The sequence below is a fragment of the Camarhynchus parvulus genome, chromosome 10 (assembly GCF_901933205.1).
Source record: "Camarhynchus parvulus chromosome 10, STF_HiC, whole genome shotgun sequence".
NCBI classification, from domain to species: domain Eukaryota; kingdom Metazoa; phylum Chordata; class Aves; order Passeriformes; family Thraupidae; genus Camarhynchus; species Camarhynchus parvulus.
This window is the reverse complement of record NC_044580.1, coordinates 4055644-4071223: the sequence shown is the minus strand read 5'-3', so window position 1 is coordinate 4071223 and position 15580 is coordinate 4055644. Positions and strand designations below refer to the sequence as shown.

Here is a 15580-nt window from a genome sequence, read left to right as displayed (position 1 = left end):
TGAAATTGTTGACTCTTGAAGCATCTCAGTCTTATTTAAGGTAAATGATAGAAAGAATTCTGATTCTCTTTTGGTTTGAGGGATGACTAAATGATACGTGAACTGAACAGACCAGGTCCTTTCCAGTAGGAGGTAATCAAAGCCTTAGGATTTTAATCTTCAGTGAACCTCAGAGTGGCTTAAGTACTTCAGGGTTCTCAAGAGGATCTTTTATGTGCTGGGTAATGTATTTTGTAATGAGAGAGTGCTGGTGGTTTTAATGATCACTCTTCTGCTTAGTAGAATTTCTTGCCCTTTGGAAGCTGGGCAGTTATATCTAAAGCCTTAATATTTTTGGTTTTTATCTGAAGAACCTTTGCAACCTAGGACTGCAAAGAGAATATCTTCTCCTGGCAGTACTGTCTCCTCCACCATCTATTCTGTAGGAGCCAGTGATGATCCAAGCCAGTGGCTCTTTGCACACAGGTAGTAACAGTGAGCATGAATTAGAATGTTTAAAATTGATGTTTTATAAGTGTTCTAACCAAGCTTCATGACTGCCAACATTTCTTAGTGCACATTAGTGTTGAGATCCTGGATTCTGGGGTGAAATTAATTCTTAGCCATCTAGGCAGTGTTCAGACAAAACAAATGCATTATTCACACCTCTGTGTATGTCTTCTCTTTCTAAATATACTCTTGAGACATTTGCCCTGTAGCAGCATGTACAAAAACTTCAGTGAAAAGCACGTGTGATCATAAACCCTAAATAAATCCTACTGTGCCTCACAGAGCTGGGAAGGGTTACCCTTCCCTCCAGTCTTCCCTGTTTCTCACGTGTCTCCAGCTGATTCAGGCCAAGTGAGGTTTGAATTCTCACTCAGTAAATACAGAGCTCCTCAGCTGTAATTGTGCCACACAATAAAAGCTAGCTTATCTTTAAAGGCAGTCAATGGACAGTCTGTCTCCTCAGGGAGAAAACAGAGTAACTGTAGTTCCATCTAGTCCTGTCTGTCTTGGTTGGCTGTCAGCTGCCATTCAGGTACCCCTCTGTGGCAGACAGCACCGTGGTGATCTGAACTCAGGGACCAGAATTCCCTTATCAGCTGTCAGACATTGGGGTTGTCTGCTGGAGGACACCAGTCACGTGTAACACTGCAATTCTGGATGATGAGTTTGTGATACATTATCAGCCATGGTGTTTGAGAGTTGTGAAAAGCTTTTGTTCTCCACAGACACTCTTTCCTGCTGAACTTTATTTCTGTGTTAAGTTACAGGTTGATCATAGTTGCTGCAATTTATCAAACCAGATTTATGTTACCTTTGTTCATAATGATTCAGGTGCTACAATAAGCATTAATTCCTGTTGATTTAGAAGTGGTGACTGAAGTATGTTATAGCAGGGGTTTTTGCCTTGAGTTAAATGACATTATTTACAGTTTTTTGACTAAGTTATAGAGCATTTCCTGATTTAAAAGTGTTTATTGTTTTTTCGCTTTGGTGTTGAAAGGCCAAGAGCCTTGAAACCTATTGTGCATTTTGCTCACTCTGTCTCCTGTTTGTTGATATTCCTGTAAAGACTATTTCAGAATGTGTCATTTGGTTGATGGTGGAAAATATGAATGCATTCAGATAGTCTTTTTTAAAAAGTATTAATAATTCTAATAATATATTAATAATTCTAATAATAATTTAAAATAATAATGAATAATCCTCAGGTATAATGCCACTAGGATGAAAGAGTGTATTTTAGTATGTTGTATGTTCTTTCTTAATGATGGTTTGATTAAACCTATATCTTAAAAATCTAAGACACTTCCTTTGGCCTTCTAGGAGCTGGAAGTGTCTTTAATCCATACAGCTTTTAGCTGCCTCAGGTTTTGGTCTCCTTGGCCTTTTGTTCTCATGCTCAAAACAGTTAAATGAATTCCTGAAAACAAACCGTTTAGCTACATTATTACTTGTTCTGTTGTAGAAAGAAGCAGATACCAAGGAGAGATCTGTCTTTGATATCCCAATCTTCACAGAAGAGTTCCTGAATCATAGTAAAGGTAATTTTAACTTTTCCAGGATACTTTCCTCCTTGCTTTTCCAAAATTCTTGGCAAATGCTGTCCAGCTGAAGAATCCTTGCACCCCTCCCATCTCAGCTCACATAATGACTTCGGTATAGTTTCTGCTATTACCTTACCTCTGTATATACACAATGGCTGAAAAGCAGTTTTTCCTGGCATTGTCTTCCCAAATTAACCTTTTTTGAGAATGTTTCTGGTGTTTATTCCAGCCAGTTCAAGGTTTGTCTACTGTTCTATAGAACTAAGAAATATCTAAAATGTGTCCTGATAGTGATTCAGGCTGGTTAGCAGTATTTTATTTCCCCCCATATGTGGAAGATTACACTGATATATTTTCTGTTACTCTGTTTAGTTTTCATATCTGTGTGTCTCAAGAGTTGAGTATTTTTTGCCAGATTTCTTGAAGATTTTCTTGACTGAACAGAATTTAGATTCAGATACTTTCTATGGGCAACAGAAGATTATTTTTGTAACTGGTATCTTGATTGCAGGATTCTTAGCACAGCTGCTAAACTTTGTCATGCTGATTGCATTTGAAATCAGTCTTGCAGTCTTCCTCCCTGATCAATTCCCCCATTCATTTCCATTCTGATGCTTTGAATGTTTTCTTAGTTGTCTCTCTCTAGGAATGATTCCTGTAAAGTGCCACTGTAGGTGCTGTTGTCACTCCATGATGTGATGCTCTTTATCTATAAACCACAGCGGCACCATTTGTAGTTATCAGCTGAGCACTCCAGAACATTCTGTCTCATTGCCTGCTGGTCCTAGAGATGTTTGTAGCAGTTTTTTGACTCTCTGGGATGGGTTGATGTTGGCAGCCCGTGAGGCGGAGCTGCGGCAGCTGCGCAAATCCAACATGGAGTTTGAGGAGAGGAACGCGGCGCTGCAGAAGCACGTGGAGAGCATGCGCACGGCCGTGGAGAAGCTGGAGGTGGACGTGATCCAGGAACGGAGCCGCAACACGGTGCTGCAGCAGCACCTGGAGAGCCTGAGGCAGGCCCTCACCAGCAGCTTCGCTGCAGTCCCGCTGCCAGGTAGGTCTGGGACATGGAACTGCTCGTTTTTATGTCATGTTCTGGGCTGAGAACATGTGGGCTGCTGTCACAGACATATTTTATGAAAAATCCTTTTGTTAGGATTTTTTCTCGTGAGAAGCTGAGAACATATTACACAAACAAAGGCTTAACCCCCTGAACATCTATTGACCAAATCTCCTCCCCCCTGCTAGTCCTTTCATGCTGACTCCTCCCCCTCATAATCATAGCTAGCCAAAACCACCTAGAACAAGAACCCATCGCCCGCAAACGAATCTTTGCCACAACAGTAATCCTAGCTCAACTGTTCATCCTTCTAGCCTTCTCGGCCTCAGAATTATTGCTCTTCTGCATCGCATTTGAAGCCACCCTAATCCCCACCCTCATCCTCATCACACCATGAGGGAACCAGCCAGAACAAAATGTAAACACTAATTATCTGCTGCTGTGGAATGCAACAGGTGTATCTTTGATTAGTCTCATGTGGTTGTTTTTAATTAATGGCCAATCACAGTCCGGCTGTCTCGGACTCTCTGGTCAGTCACAAGATTTTATTATCATTGCATTCCTTTCTATTTCTTGCTAGCCTTCTGATGAATCCTTTCTTCTATTCTTTTAGTAGAGTTTCAATATATAATTTTCTTTTAATATAATATATATAATAAAATAAAAAATCAGCCTTCTGAAACATGGAGTCAAGATTCTCATCTCTTCCCTTGTCCTGAGACCCCTGTGAACACCACCACAGGCTGCTTTTGTACTTCTGTACTCTTGGCCATTTCTAAGCTTTTGTTGCATGGGATAATGAAATACTAAAACGCATGCAGGGGGAAGTGTAGAGTCAGTGCTTTATTTCAACATGACATTTATTTTCTTATTGCTCCTACTCTTCCTAATAAAGTGAGACACATATCCAGTCCTGGCTCTCCTTCACTTGTTTTATGAAAATGTTACTGAATAGAATAGACAGGACGTGCAAGTTCCTTGATTAAAATAAAGGCTGTGTCTGTATTGTCAGCTGCCAGGGAACCCACTTAGATTCTATGAATGCCCAGCTGAAAGAGTTTGTTATAATCAACTATGAGACCCAAATAAAAGAGAGCCATGCTTCATTAGTCCTGATATCCTTGGAACTACTCACTTTGTGGAGTTAGGAGGACATTGTTTAGCAGAATCTGTCACAAGAGGTGGTGCATAGCAAAATCACCTCCTATAGCAGTTTGTGTGTTGGCACAAATTACCCTTAGCATAGTGTTAACTTTTTTGAATTGCTGTGGTCACCAAAGCACCTTGTGGCTCATTGCACTGTGTTGACCGTAGGCAGCGGGGAAACCCCCACGATGGAAACGATCGATTCCTACATGAACAGACTGCACAGCATCATCCTGGCCAACCCACAGGAGAACGAGAACCTCATCGCCACCGTGCGGGACGTGGTCAACAGGCTGGAGCGTTAGTCACAGGGTGAGTGCTCTCTCCCAGGCTGCTCCTGGTGCCTGCTCCCTGCCTTTGGCACCTGTTCTGCTGCTGATGCCTCTGCTGATCACCATATTGTACAATCAAAAAGGTTTCTTCCTCAAAGCTGCAGGAGCAGGTTGTCTTAATGAAAGTCAAATTGGGTTGAAAGGATTCCATGGCATTAAAGGGCTCTGAAATTCCCTTTAACTCCAAGATCTTTATGTATTTGTATAAGGTGAGTAAGAGTTCTGACAGAATGGTAACAGGGTGACTAATTTAGAAGAAGGTTCCTTTCTTGAGTGAAGTAAATCTGAAGATTTTAGTAGTAATTGTAGAAACTGATGGCCATGGGGAAATTCTGTTTGTCTCAAGAGGTTACAGGTGAACTCAATTCTGTTATAAATTGAAAATGCTTTACCTCCACTCAGTGGCACCTGTAGTCAAGCTGTTGGAATGAGGAGGGCTTAGATGCAAATGGAACACTGAGGTATGGTTTAAGCTGTACATAGCATTTGCTGAGACTAATGTTTATGTGGCATGTGCGTAGATTATTATTGAGCTCATGATTCTGTATTTTTGCTGCTGTTTAACAGCTTGGAAAATTGTGATAGAGAACAGAGTAGAAAAACAAATTAACAAAGAAGTAAATACCAGTCTTTCTGCATTACTGTGCTGCTTTGCATTTCCCACACCTCTCACTCCCCCACTTCCCCATGATGCACAGCACTAGGCAGCCATGAGGAGTTTGCCTATTTCTATTTTAACAAAGTGCATACCTTCATTCTTCAGGCATTTATTATGTAGAGATCTACTGTACATGTCTTGAATAGTGTTTAGAAATGCAAATAAAGCTGCCTTGTGCCATCTGCAAATATGAAGACAGGGCTTTTCATCCTTTCTGGTTCTGACCTTTTGTGGTGCTGTGTAGAACAGTTAATTACACATTTCCCATTATAGAGTGGCTTTAGCTGGGAGATCATTGTCCTTCAGGAGGGTAGCCAGATGGAACGGACTGTAGTTCTAAGAGATGACTGAGCTCCCAGCAGAATAAAGAAGTGCCTTTACTGCTGCTATTTGTGAAGGGAACAGCTTGTGGATCCAGGTCTGGGATTTTTCAGCAGCTCATCAACCTCCTCCTTTTTGTATACTGTTTTCAGTTAGTTCTCAGGCTCAGAGAGAGAATGGGGAGGGGAGGTTTTACAGAATGGCTAACAGGGAGAGCAGTTTCTCATCCATCAGTTATTAGAAGGGTATGCCAGGCCCAGAAATGGATATTTGTCCTTTAAGCACCTTGCTAGAAAAATCATATCACAAAGCTACTAAAATCTAGACTTTCATTCTCTTGCCAGGTGGCTTTATCTTTCCTAAAGGATGGACAATTCCTGTGTTCCTGAATATGTGGATACAATTTTCCTGGACAGGCTAGATTTAGCTGTAATTGAATTAGAAAAAGTAATTCTTGCTTTAAAATTCTTCCTTCTAACCTCTACTTGAAAAATAGTACTTCTTTCCTTTCTTTTCCTACCAATGCCTTCCCTTTTTCAGCAGCAAAACAGTGTGAGGCAGTCAAAAATGGGATTAATAATCACATAGTTTCACTGGATAATGACATGCATGTAATGGAATATAATGATCAAATAATTAATGGGACTGTTAATTACACTGACTTTCACTTAGCATTGATTATATTTTGTGTCTAAATTTTGGAAGGAAGAAGGTTGGGTTTTGTTGGATGCAAACCTAGAAAATGGTAGAGATTCCCTGGAAAACAATGAAGCTTTGGATAAAAGGTTCACCTGGCACATGATAAACTGTATCAACAAACTGTCATCACCAGTGTTCCTTTGTTAATGTGCATATGTGTATATTAATGCTGAATGTAATCTCTGTCAGCCAAGTGGTCTGTTTGAGGTTGGGACACATCACAAATCAATACCACAGACAACTGTGCCATAATGCTCCTGAAAACAACTCTTTCACAGATCTGAGGTGGGTTTCAGTGGCTTTGTACATTGTATTTAGGGATATTTGATTATACTGGTCAATATTTTGGTTTTTCTGTACTGCATGGTAAAAACTTTTTTGTGCAAACAGTATATGGGGAGAAGAGGAGGGGTTTTGTTATTTAGCACTGGATGGAAACAGCAACTCAGTTTGGTTGTGTCTCTAGAGGCTGCTTTACTATCCTGAGTGTTGTGTTTTCAGATCAAACACCCAAAAACCCTGTCACAGTGCCTGTTTGGTCCTGGCAGATCGTAGCCTTCTAACCCTTATTTTTCTGTTTCGTCTGCAGGTCTCGTGACCCGGGGAAGCTTTACAAAATTTTTTGGCCAGTGTGGAATAAGAAGCCATGGGGGAAAGCCTGGGGTGGGAGGCAGGATGGCAGGGTTGTGCTGGGCCCTGCCTGTGTTGATTTGTCAGGGAGACAAACAGATCAATGCATTAAGAGATGTTAAGAAGCCACGGACATCACCCACTAAGCATTTGGAACTGTCCTCTGTGTGACCATTTAAGAGCATGCAACTTCTGTGCAATCTACATTTTTTTAATGGATTTTGCTGGGTGTGAGGGTGCCTGCATTCTGTGGACTGGCTGGCTGTGGAGATGAAATCTCAGCTTGTGAAATGGAGTCAGCGTATATGTTGTAGTAATAACTTTGATGTGTTATATTGCCTAATGTCTTCTAGTGTCTTTTATTTTGTTTTCATGTTTATCCTGTTAAGAGGGGTTACCTTCCTTCACTTCAGTTCTCTTCTTTTGATCTTGTTCCCTAATTCTTGCAGTACTGGATAGCAGTGCTTGTGTTCTCTGCTCTAACTGGGAGTTTTTCTTGGTGCACTGTCTTGTCCTCCTGCTGTATTTATAGGAACTTTTCTTAGGCAAAATCCTGGGGTTCTTTTGTGTTAGCCTGCAATTCCTACAATGTGAGTTTGCCCCTGCTAGAGACTGGCTGTGGTTGATGCTTTGTGACTTGAGTCTACTATGAGACAGACTATGAGACAGACTTCTCTCCCCTCTCTTCAAGCACCTCTCTTGCACATTGCATCCTGCTCTTCTGTGAAGGTCTCCTGTCATCTCTTGAAAACGTTTGCTGGAGCATTTTACTATCACAAAGATCAGTGGAAATCAAGATAGAAAGTGAAACATTAGTTCTTCCCAGCAGGGAAGATGGGATTCTTCAGTTTAGACTAAACCCACAAAGCTTGCCCTTCATCTGATACATTGTTCAGTCTAATTTAATGTTATTGCTTTGTTTTTGAGAGAATGATCTCATGGGGAAAGCAGTTTTCTATAAAAAGAGAAATGGGCACAGGGATTGCATTTTTTTCCCTCCCTGCCCTCCTGAAATTGCTGTGCTGGGAATCAGTGTGTCTGGAAGCAGCACATATATTTTTGCATGAATTATTAGAGCAGAGAAGGTTATTAGCAACTAGGTCCACATAGCCCACAGAACTCAGCATTGCAGCTTGTTTCTGCTCTCACCTTTTGTACAGTCCAGTACTGCCCATGGCATTCAGAATTTTATGTTCCAGCTGACCTAAATGGCCTTTCACTTGCATTGAATAGAGCTCTGCATGTTTGAGTCTGATCTTGCAGAGCTACACCGCACCTCCTGGCAGAGCTGGGGCACCCACTGCCTGCACTGGCTTATGCAAAACTTTCCCTGCCCTTTGGTTCCTGTCCAATTGTTGGTTCTGACTTTGGCTCAGCACTTGTTGGGCATCTCTAGGCTTTATGGGAGTGGTTGAAATGCTCTTGCTCCCACATGACAATCTCTTTGCTCCTGCTCATGACATGTGTTAAGATTCCCTGTTGTGATGTGGAGGTTGTTTGTGTTGCTGTCAGCATCACATTCGTGTACCTGGACACGAATATTTTGAAGATTAAAAACCAGTTTCTTCTTTTCCTGCACTGTACACATGGACGTCATGCTGGCCTGGAGCCATCTTCAGGTCAGCACCTTTATGCCAGGTCTCAGCTTACTCCTGGGGTTATTGCTGTAGCCAAGAAGCAAGGATTTCCATGTAAATCAAGTCTTCCTTCAGGGAGGAAACTCCTTTCTCTTGTTATCTGTTTTGCTTTCAAGACTTCACAAAAAGGAACCTCAGTTTGCTGCATTGACTTCCACTCTCCTTAGCATGGATGAGAATAGCTGATGCTGCCATGAACTTTTTTAGTGTGTTCTGTAAAGAATGTTGTAAATCCTAGAGGTTGTTAATGCCTCCAGTAGAAGCACCTACACCTTCATCTCATGTATGTGTCTTGGTTTTTTAGAACTGGTGATGTTTGACTCTCTGTTGAAGTGGCCAAAATGCGCTGCATAGCCAAAAACTGATTTACAAAATCCTGAAGTTCTGTCTGTGGCATCCTAGCTAATACCTGGAGTTGTATCCTATAAAGACTCCAGAAATTCCATGTAATGTAGGATGCAGTTCCAGGCTGTAACACATCCAATCCATCAGTAGGGTCAGATGGCTTCAGGCTGCCTGCTTACAGAAATCTGCTCATGGATACTGCTCATCCATCTCAGCTGAGAAGCATGCAAGTGTTGTGGGATAGGAAATTTAAGGTGATATTATTAGCTGGGGGCTGACAAATCTCTTGCCTTTTCCCACAAGGAAGGAGGTGGGGTGGATTATCCATCTTGAAGCAGCTGGGAGAAGACTGAGTTCTTGCTCACTGATGATGTGACAGATGATGTTTTGTCTCATTAAGAAGCTTCTTATTTATGTTTATTAACCCCATAAAAATGGATTTTGTCTTTCCAGTGTTTTCAGAGTGTCACTTCAGTTTACAGTTTTCAGTGTTGACGGATTAAAAAAAAATGAAGTGGGTGTCAAGGAGAAGAGAGGAATAAAATGCTTTTGTCACTTGCAGAAATGTTAAGAGAAATATATGAAAGCAGAATCCATTTGCTGGATTAACGTGTTTGGAACTGTTTAAATGCCAAGTTTTCTGTACAATGTTTTTGTAATTAAACTTTGGAGCCCCTTGGTTTCTAAGAAGTTGATGTGCTTGTTTGACACTGCTTCATTAAAATTGTTCAACGCTGAATCCAATCTGATTCAATTTTAACTGCATTTTCATGAAAAAACAGTTACTACATTGATCTCTCATCAGAGATTGTGGCAATTCCACGTTAACCTTTGAACAGAAATGTGCCTCTTCCACCTCTCCATCCTAAGTGCCTTCCTGTGGAAAAGCTGAAGGAATTTAGGTAATTACTTACAGTGGTGAAAGCATCAGAGTTTTTGGTTATAGCTAATGGTTGCCAGGGTCTTTCCCCAACTTGACTAACTTTAAAAATGTCATATCTCTCACTCAGCCCTTTTTTTACATCCTTGTCTTCCTTTATCCTCCCTAATTTCCCACCATCATAGTGATTTTAAGAACCTTCTGTATCATAACTATTGATAACTATTCATAACTCCCCACTTGATTTTCTTTTACCCTACTAGATTTTTATCCTCTCTTTACCCACCTGCTGGCTGAGAATGAAGTGAACTGTAGCTTCATGACATTTGTACTTGGTGTAGGTACTCTGTGGAGGAGTTTGGATGACTTCTACCTCTGCTGATGCTCTTTCTGAGGTCACAGTGCTGTGAGCAGCCATGTCTTTATGCTACTTTTGTGGTCACATCTCATTATTTTGGTTGACAGATTAATGCCTGGTCTGTCTATACCAACAGGCTTGGTACTGTCCTCTTCCTGGGACAGACTATCTTGAGATTTAGAATGCTTTTGAGATTTTTTAAACCACTAATTGTGTAATGGTAAAGATGGAAAAGTAGAAGGAATGTAGGGAAAACCTGCACAGGAGAATCAGCTGCCATGTGACACTGGCTGGTTTGGAGCTGGAGACAGGAACAGCAAGACAGGTGCACACCCAGAGGAAAGAGTAAGAGCAGAACAGCAGTGAGTTCATGACGAGAGAAAAACCTCATTCCTCTGTAACCTGTGCTCCTGTTTGTGGCACCAGGAGCAGATGGTGGTAAATCATGCTCAATTTGAGCAATGTGGTGTAATACTTCCTCTGTTTGTTCCTGTTTGTTCCCCCTGTTTACTCTGCAGCTGGGCAATTGGACTGATGATTAATTATCATCTAAGGGAAGTGGGGGGATCTGAGGCCTTCGGGCTCCTTAGAGGAAGAGATCACTTCCTGTCTGCTCAGGCAGGTTCCTGTTGATAATGTGGAATGTGGATTCATTTGGAATCTGAAATTGGGTCTTTTTAACCTTCTGTTTCATTTCACTTGAATTCTTCTGAGTCAGGAGTACATTGATGCCTCTCCTTTACCATAGAATCTTTCTGCTTGGGAACCATCAAGAGTTTTGCTGCTTCTTTCTCCTTCATTGCTGATAGTACTGAGGTTTTTAAAACGTTAATATATTAATGATTTGCTATCTTAATTGTAAAATCTCTGGCTTTTGTATTAACTGTACCATTCTGTGTGTGGTGAAGTATCCACATCCATTATGTAATACAAGGCATAGCATTTATACTTAACTGATTTATGGATTTTATTAATTAACCTATAATTCTTGTGCTGTGGAAGTTTGAGTGTTTTTGCTATTTACTGTGCAAACACTAATGGTTTGTGTGTCTGAAGATGTAAAAATGCAAGTTATTCTAAGATGTAATTGTAAGGGTCTCTGCTGTCTCTTCCTGTTGATGAAATGGCTCTTCCCCTAAAGCTGTTAAATGTTCTGTTTACTTGAATGGTCATGCATGCTCTGGAAGGCAAAAGGCATTCTCATTTTCCCCTAGAAATATGTCTGTGCACTGAAGTCCGTGTGATCTTTTTGTTTATAAATTTGGACTCTAAAACCTTAATGAAAAAGAGTTCTATCTGTCCAACTCCTGGGCTGCTAGATACCATCTGGTTTCCTTGAATTGAGTGGAACAGTGTTACTCCCACTGAATACCTGACTTGCTGGAAATCAGAGAGAGAGAGTTCTAGTTTTTGTTTTGAAGCAATAGCCCTGTGGGATTTCTCTTTCTATCTCATATCAGCAGTTCTAGTTTTATTAAATCTGTTCTAGTGTTAATCAAGAGAGAATTCCCTCATCTAATTTATTTGAAATACTGCTTAAGCCCAAGACACTTGCAAAGAAATCCCCAGCTGAAATTCACGGCCTACAAACACTGTTTCAACACCTCCCCCTTCAAAGTGGGTGTTAACAACTGTATCAGTATTTGGATTCTTCTCAGAGGAAGTTCCTTTTTCTCAATAACACTTCAGATTCCTGGTTTTGTGCCTTGAATATTGAAGGAAGAGAAGTAAACTGTTTGGACTGGGGGCAGATTAGCAGGAAATGTATCAAAAGTGCGGACCAGCAGGCTGGCTGAGTCTAGGAGAGTGAAAAGCTCTGGAAAATTAATCTAACACCTTTCCCAGAAAGGACTGCAGTGCTTTTAGGATGAATGTTGTACATGCAGCAAAACAAAGGCTGCATTCCTTGTGTTTAACAGCTGGTTATGGAGAGTGTTGACATGGTCATCCAATTATTTCAGTTCTCTGAAATTGCTTTTCCCCAAGCAAAGCATCTGCTCCTGTAGGAGTAATTCTGTGTAGTGGCTTTTAGGCATATGTATGAACTTGATGTGCAGGAGGAAGGGGTTAAATTTTCTTTATTAATGATGAGTGGCTCAGACATATGTAAATGCACAGAGACAAATTCTGTTTACCGTCTTTTTTTTTTCTCTTTTGTGATGAAGGTGGCAAGAATTGCCTTCTATCTTCACCCTGTTAAAAATCTGTGAAGGGGCGTGGTAGGATAAGGACAGAAGAAGAGGATACAAGAACAGAATTTGCCTTTATTCTTGAGGTTAATGTTCACTTACTGCCAGTACAGAAATGGTTGAGTTTTCAGCCTCAGTAAATTTGAATTCAGACCTGCAAATTCCATACATTCTTGAAGTGGTTCTGAGGAGAAGAGTAGCAAATGTAAAATGAAATTCCAGCTGCACTGTCGTTTCAGGACTTCACAGTTATATGGTAAATGTGCATTTCCAAATCTCTGAAATCTCTATCCACTTAACCAATTTCCTCCTGGGGGGAGCAGTGCCCTCTGATGATCCATCTTGGTATCTCTGAATGAGAGTGAGAAAGCCTGGCAGTGAAGGCCAGAGCTTCTGAATGTGAAAATTTAAGTAAGTTCCCTGGTTTTGTTCTAGGCATATGGCAGTTTCTCAGGGTTTTGGCATCTGTTTTTTTTTTTTTTAATGGATTCATGTCTTTGTTTCATGCAGATACATTATTCTTTTCCTACTACTCTTTGAGAGCTTGTCAGGGTGAAAGTGGTTTAGCAAGTATTCCTGTGTTACAAGGACAGCAGCATAGAAAATGTGACCTGAGTTAGCTTGTCTTTGAGGTCATCATTCTGACTGCAAGGATGGCTGTGATAAAGATTTCTGGTTGGCTAAAGCTGTCTCTGTGTCTTGGCAAAATCAGCCTGCCTGACTTGGAGCTAGCAGGAGCTATGAATACATAAATCCGTGGAATGGAAGCTTTGCAGCTGTTGGTATTTACACAGTACTGTGTCTTTGCAGAGCTGGTTTTTGTTCTGGAAGCCTGCAGCAGCTTCACACTTCATCAGCCCCACCAGCTCTCAGGTGTACAGCAAGGTGGCAGCTGCTTCTCTATGGCCTTACTCCAGCCAGGAGCGCCCCTGTCCAACCCTGAGCTTCACTAGTGCCTCAAAATACTAAAAAACTACACAGCTTTTGGTTGTTGTAAAACGTTGTCTGTGGTTTGTGCACTGGCTGAGCTGCTGTAGAAGTCTGGCAAGCACTAGGGTTTTTGTGAAGTGAGCAAGAGGATCAGAGAGGAGAGGAAAGGAAGCAGGAGCTCCTTGCTGGAGGTATCCTGCTTGCATTTTGGCTCCTAGTTTCATGAGACTGCACTCTGAATTGATGTGGGAGCACAGACTGTAGAGAATTACCTCCTTTTCAGCACCTAGGGCTGTCAGTAAATACATGACAATCAAAATATAACTCCTGGCTTCATGCTGTTGCCCTTATCTGTATGTTTTTCTGTATGTCTTGCCTTTCTTTCTCTCTCTTCCCCTCTTCCTTTGTGCTGAGCTGTTCAGCTTAAAACCATCTAAAAATTGACTTAGGTGGCTCTGCCAAGAAAGATTTTTTTATAAAGTCTTTTTTATGAATGTCACTGGAATGTCACTTTCCAGTGGACTTAGGAGGGGCTCACAAGTACTGTAATTGAAGTATTTAGAAAAGGCAAAATTATAGAAATAAGTATTTTAAATTGTCTTTTGGGAAACAGGGGCAACAAATCAACCCAGCAACAGTGCTTGTCTCTCTGGTACCAGTTTCCAAGCCAGATACTGACAAAAGAAACTGAAGGGATAAAATCAAGACTGCCTAATCTGGGGGAGGGGGATGAGGGGCAAGATCACATTACTGATAAAAGAAAATATGTAAAATAACAAATTCCAGGCTTTCTCCCTTGGGGTGTGCATTCAGCTGTAGAAAGAATGTTTATGGAAGAATACATTGTGCTGTTTAAGCATGCTTCAAAGAACAAATCTTTTCTTACCTTGTAGAAATTCATCTCAGCTTTTTCTTTTCTTTCTTTCTTTCAGACCATAAGTCAGTAGAAGTGATGTATGTTACCCATGGGCCAGTTTGTACAGGGCTAGCTTAATCTGGGCACGTCCTTACCTTGGATTGGAAGTCTGTTCTATTTAATGGAGTGTTAACTCAGTTTATTCCCTGGGATTTCTGCAGTAATTTTATTGCCTGCAAAAGGAGCAATTTGAAGCCAGATGAAGTGAAGGTATGCTCTGTACCATACCTGCTGAGCTTGGCAGTGATGCCTGGACACGCTTACCTTATTCTGGGGTTTCTGTTTTCTTCATCACATCTCTTGCATGCATTTTCCTGGTAGTCCTGCTTTGAGTTTGAGGGTTATCTCCCTTCTTTGAGGAAATAGATCCATAGGCAGTGCATCTGGTCTGTTCCCAAGTCTGTGTCAAATGTTCTTGGCAGTACAGGCAAGCATAAGAGGAATGGATTCTGAAGTCAGATTTTACAAACGAGGCTGTTTGGTAGTTGAGTTCAGTGGTACTGCAGCAGAACCTAAAGTGAATTACAGTCTAAGACATTTATAATGTTAAAGAAATGGGTTCCTCTAATGCTGAAGCACTAACAGAACAAAGAGGAAAAATCAAAGACAAAGATAAAATATCATCTTAAAGTGGACAAACTGTGCAGGATGACAGACTTTTATAAAGACTTCTGTCAGATGCAGCTGTTTGGTGAGGGAGGATGGTGTAGATCAGCATTGATGCCTCAGGACACAAAGCTCAATTGTTCAGTCCTCTTACACAGGTGGTCTTACAACTCCTATGGTAAAAGCACAGACAACAGTTTCATGAACATTAAAAAGCATTTGGATGTTAAATTACTGGGCAGAATGTGTTTAGTGTGAAAAGAGACACAATGTCACTTGTGCCTGGTGTTTTGGAGAACAGACTGCAGTAACTTCAGCAGACTTCTAAAGCACAACTTTGCCTGAACTAATATGAAATATCAGGTCTCAGTTCAGTTTGTTGTCATACTTGTCTAGTAGGAAACACTTCACAATCAGATCAACTGTTTTCTAAAGCCAAAGCTTCAGTGGAAAGTTTTTGGCCCCTATGAAATTAATGAAAATTTAATTATTGACATTGCTGGAGCCAGGATTTCATCTGCAGTCTTCAGCAGTTATATGTGTGGTTATGGATTATCAGTCCATATGGAAGCTGAAACTGTGTCTCCAGCTTTTCCTAGACTCATCCAGTGTCTGTAATCCTGCAGCTTCACAGAGGAGTCTGTGTGGGGGTTCTTCCTAAGGAAAATCCAGGAGGAACTCCTGCAATGTATTACCAGGCTGACAAAGCATATGTTTCTTCAGCTAAAATAGCACTGCTCTTTCACATATAATGGGGTCACTGTTTCTCTGCTGAGTTTCTCATGTTATTGATACTTACTAGCTGGGCTCCAATTTGATGATAAAATATCAGCACTTCAA

At 41.0% G+C, this 15580-nt stretch overlaps 1 protein-coding gene across 1 annotated transcript in view; it reads left to right on the top strand.

The window, feature by feature from the left end:
• The window catches only part of HMG20A (high mobility group 20A), a 39325-nt gene extending 29777 nt beyond the window's left edge, over nt 1-9548 (top strand). The window contains exons 7-10 of the mRNA XM_030955163.1: nt 1955-2030; nt 2872-3087; nt 4408-4551; nt 6839-9548. Of these exons, the coding sequence (XP_030811023.1) occupies nt 1955-2030; nt 2872-3087; nt 4408-4544 (429 nt within the window). The 3' untranslated portion in view covers nt 4545-4551; nt 6839-9548. The remainder of the gene's footprint in view (nt 1-1954; nt 2031-2871; nt 3088-4407; nt 4552-6838) is intronic.
• Nucleotides 9549-15580: the final 6032 nt, after the last annotated feature.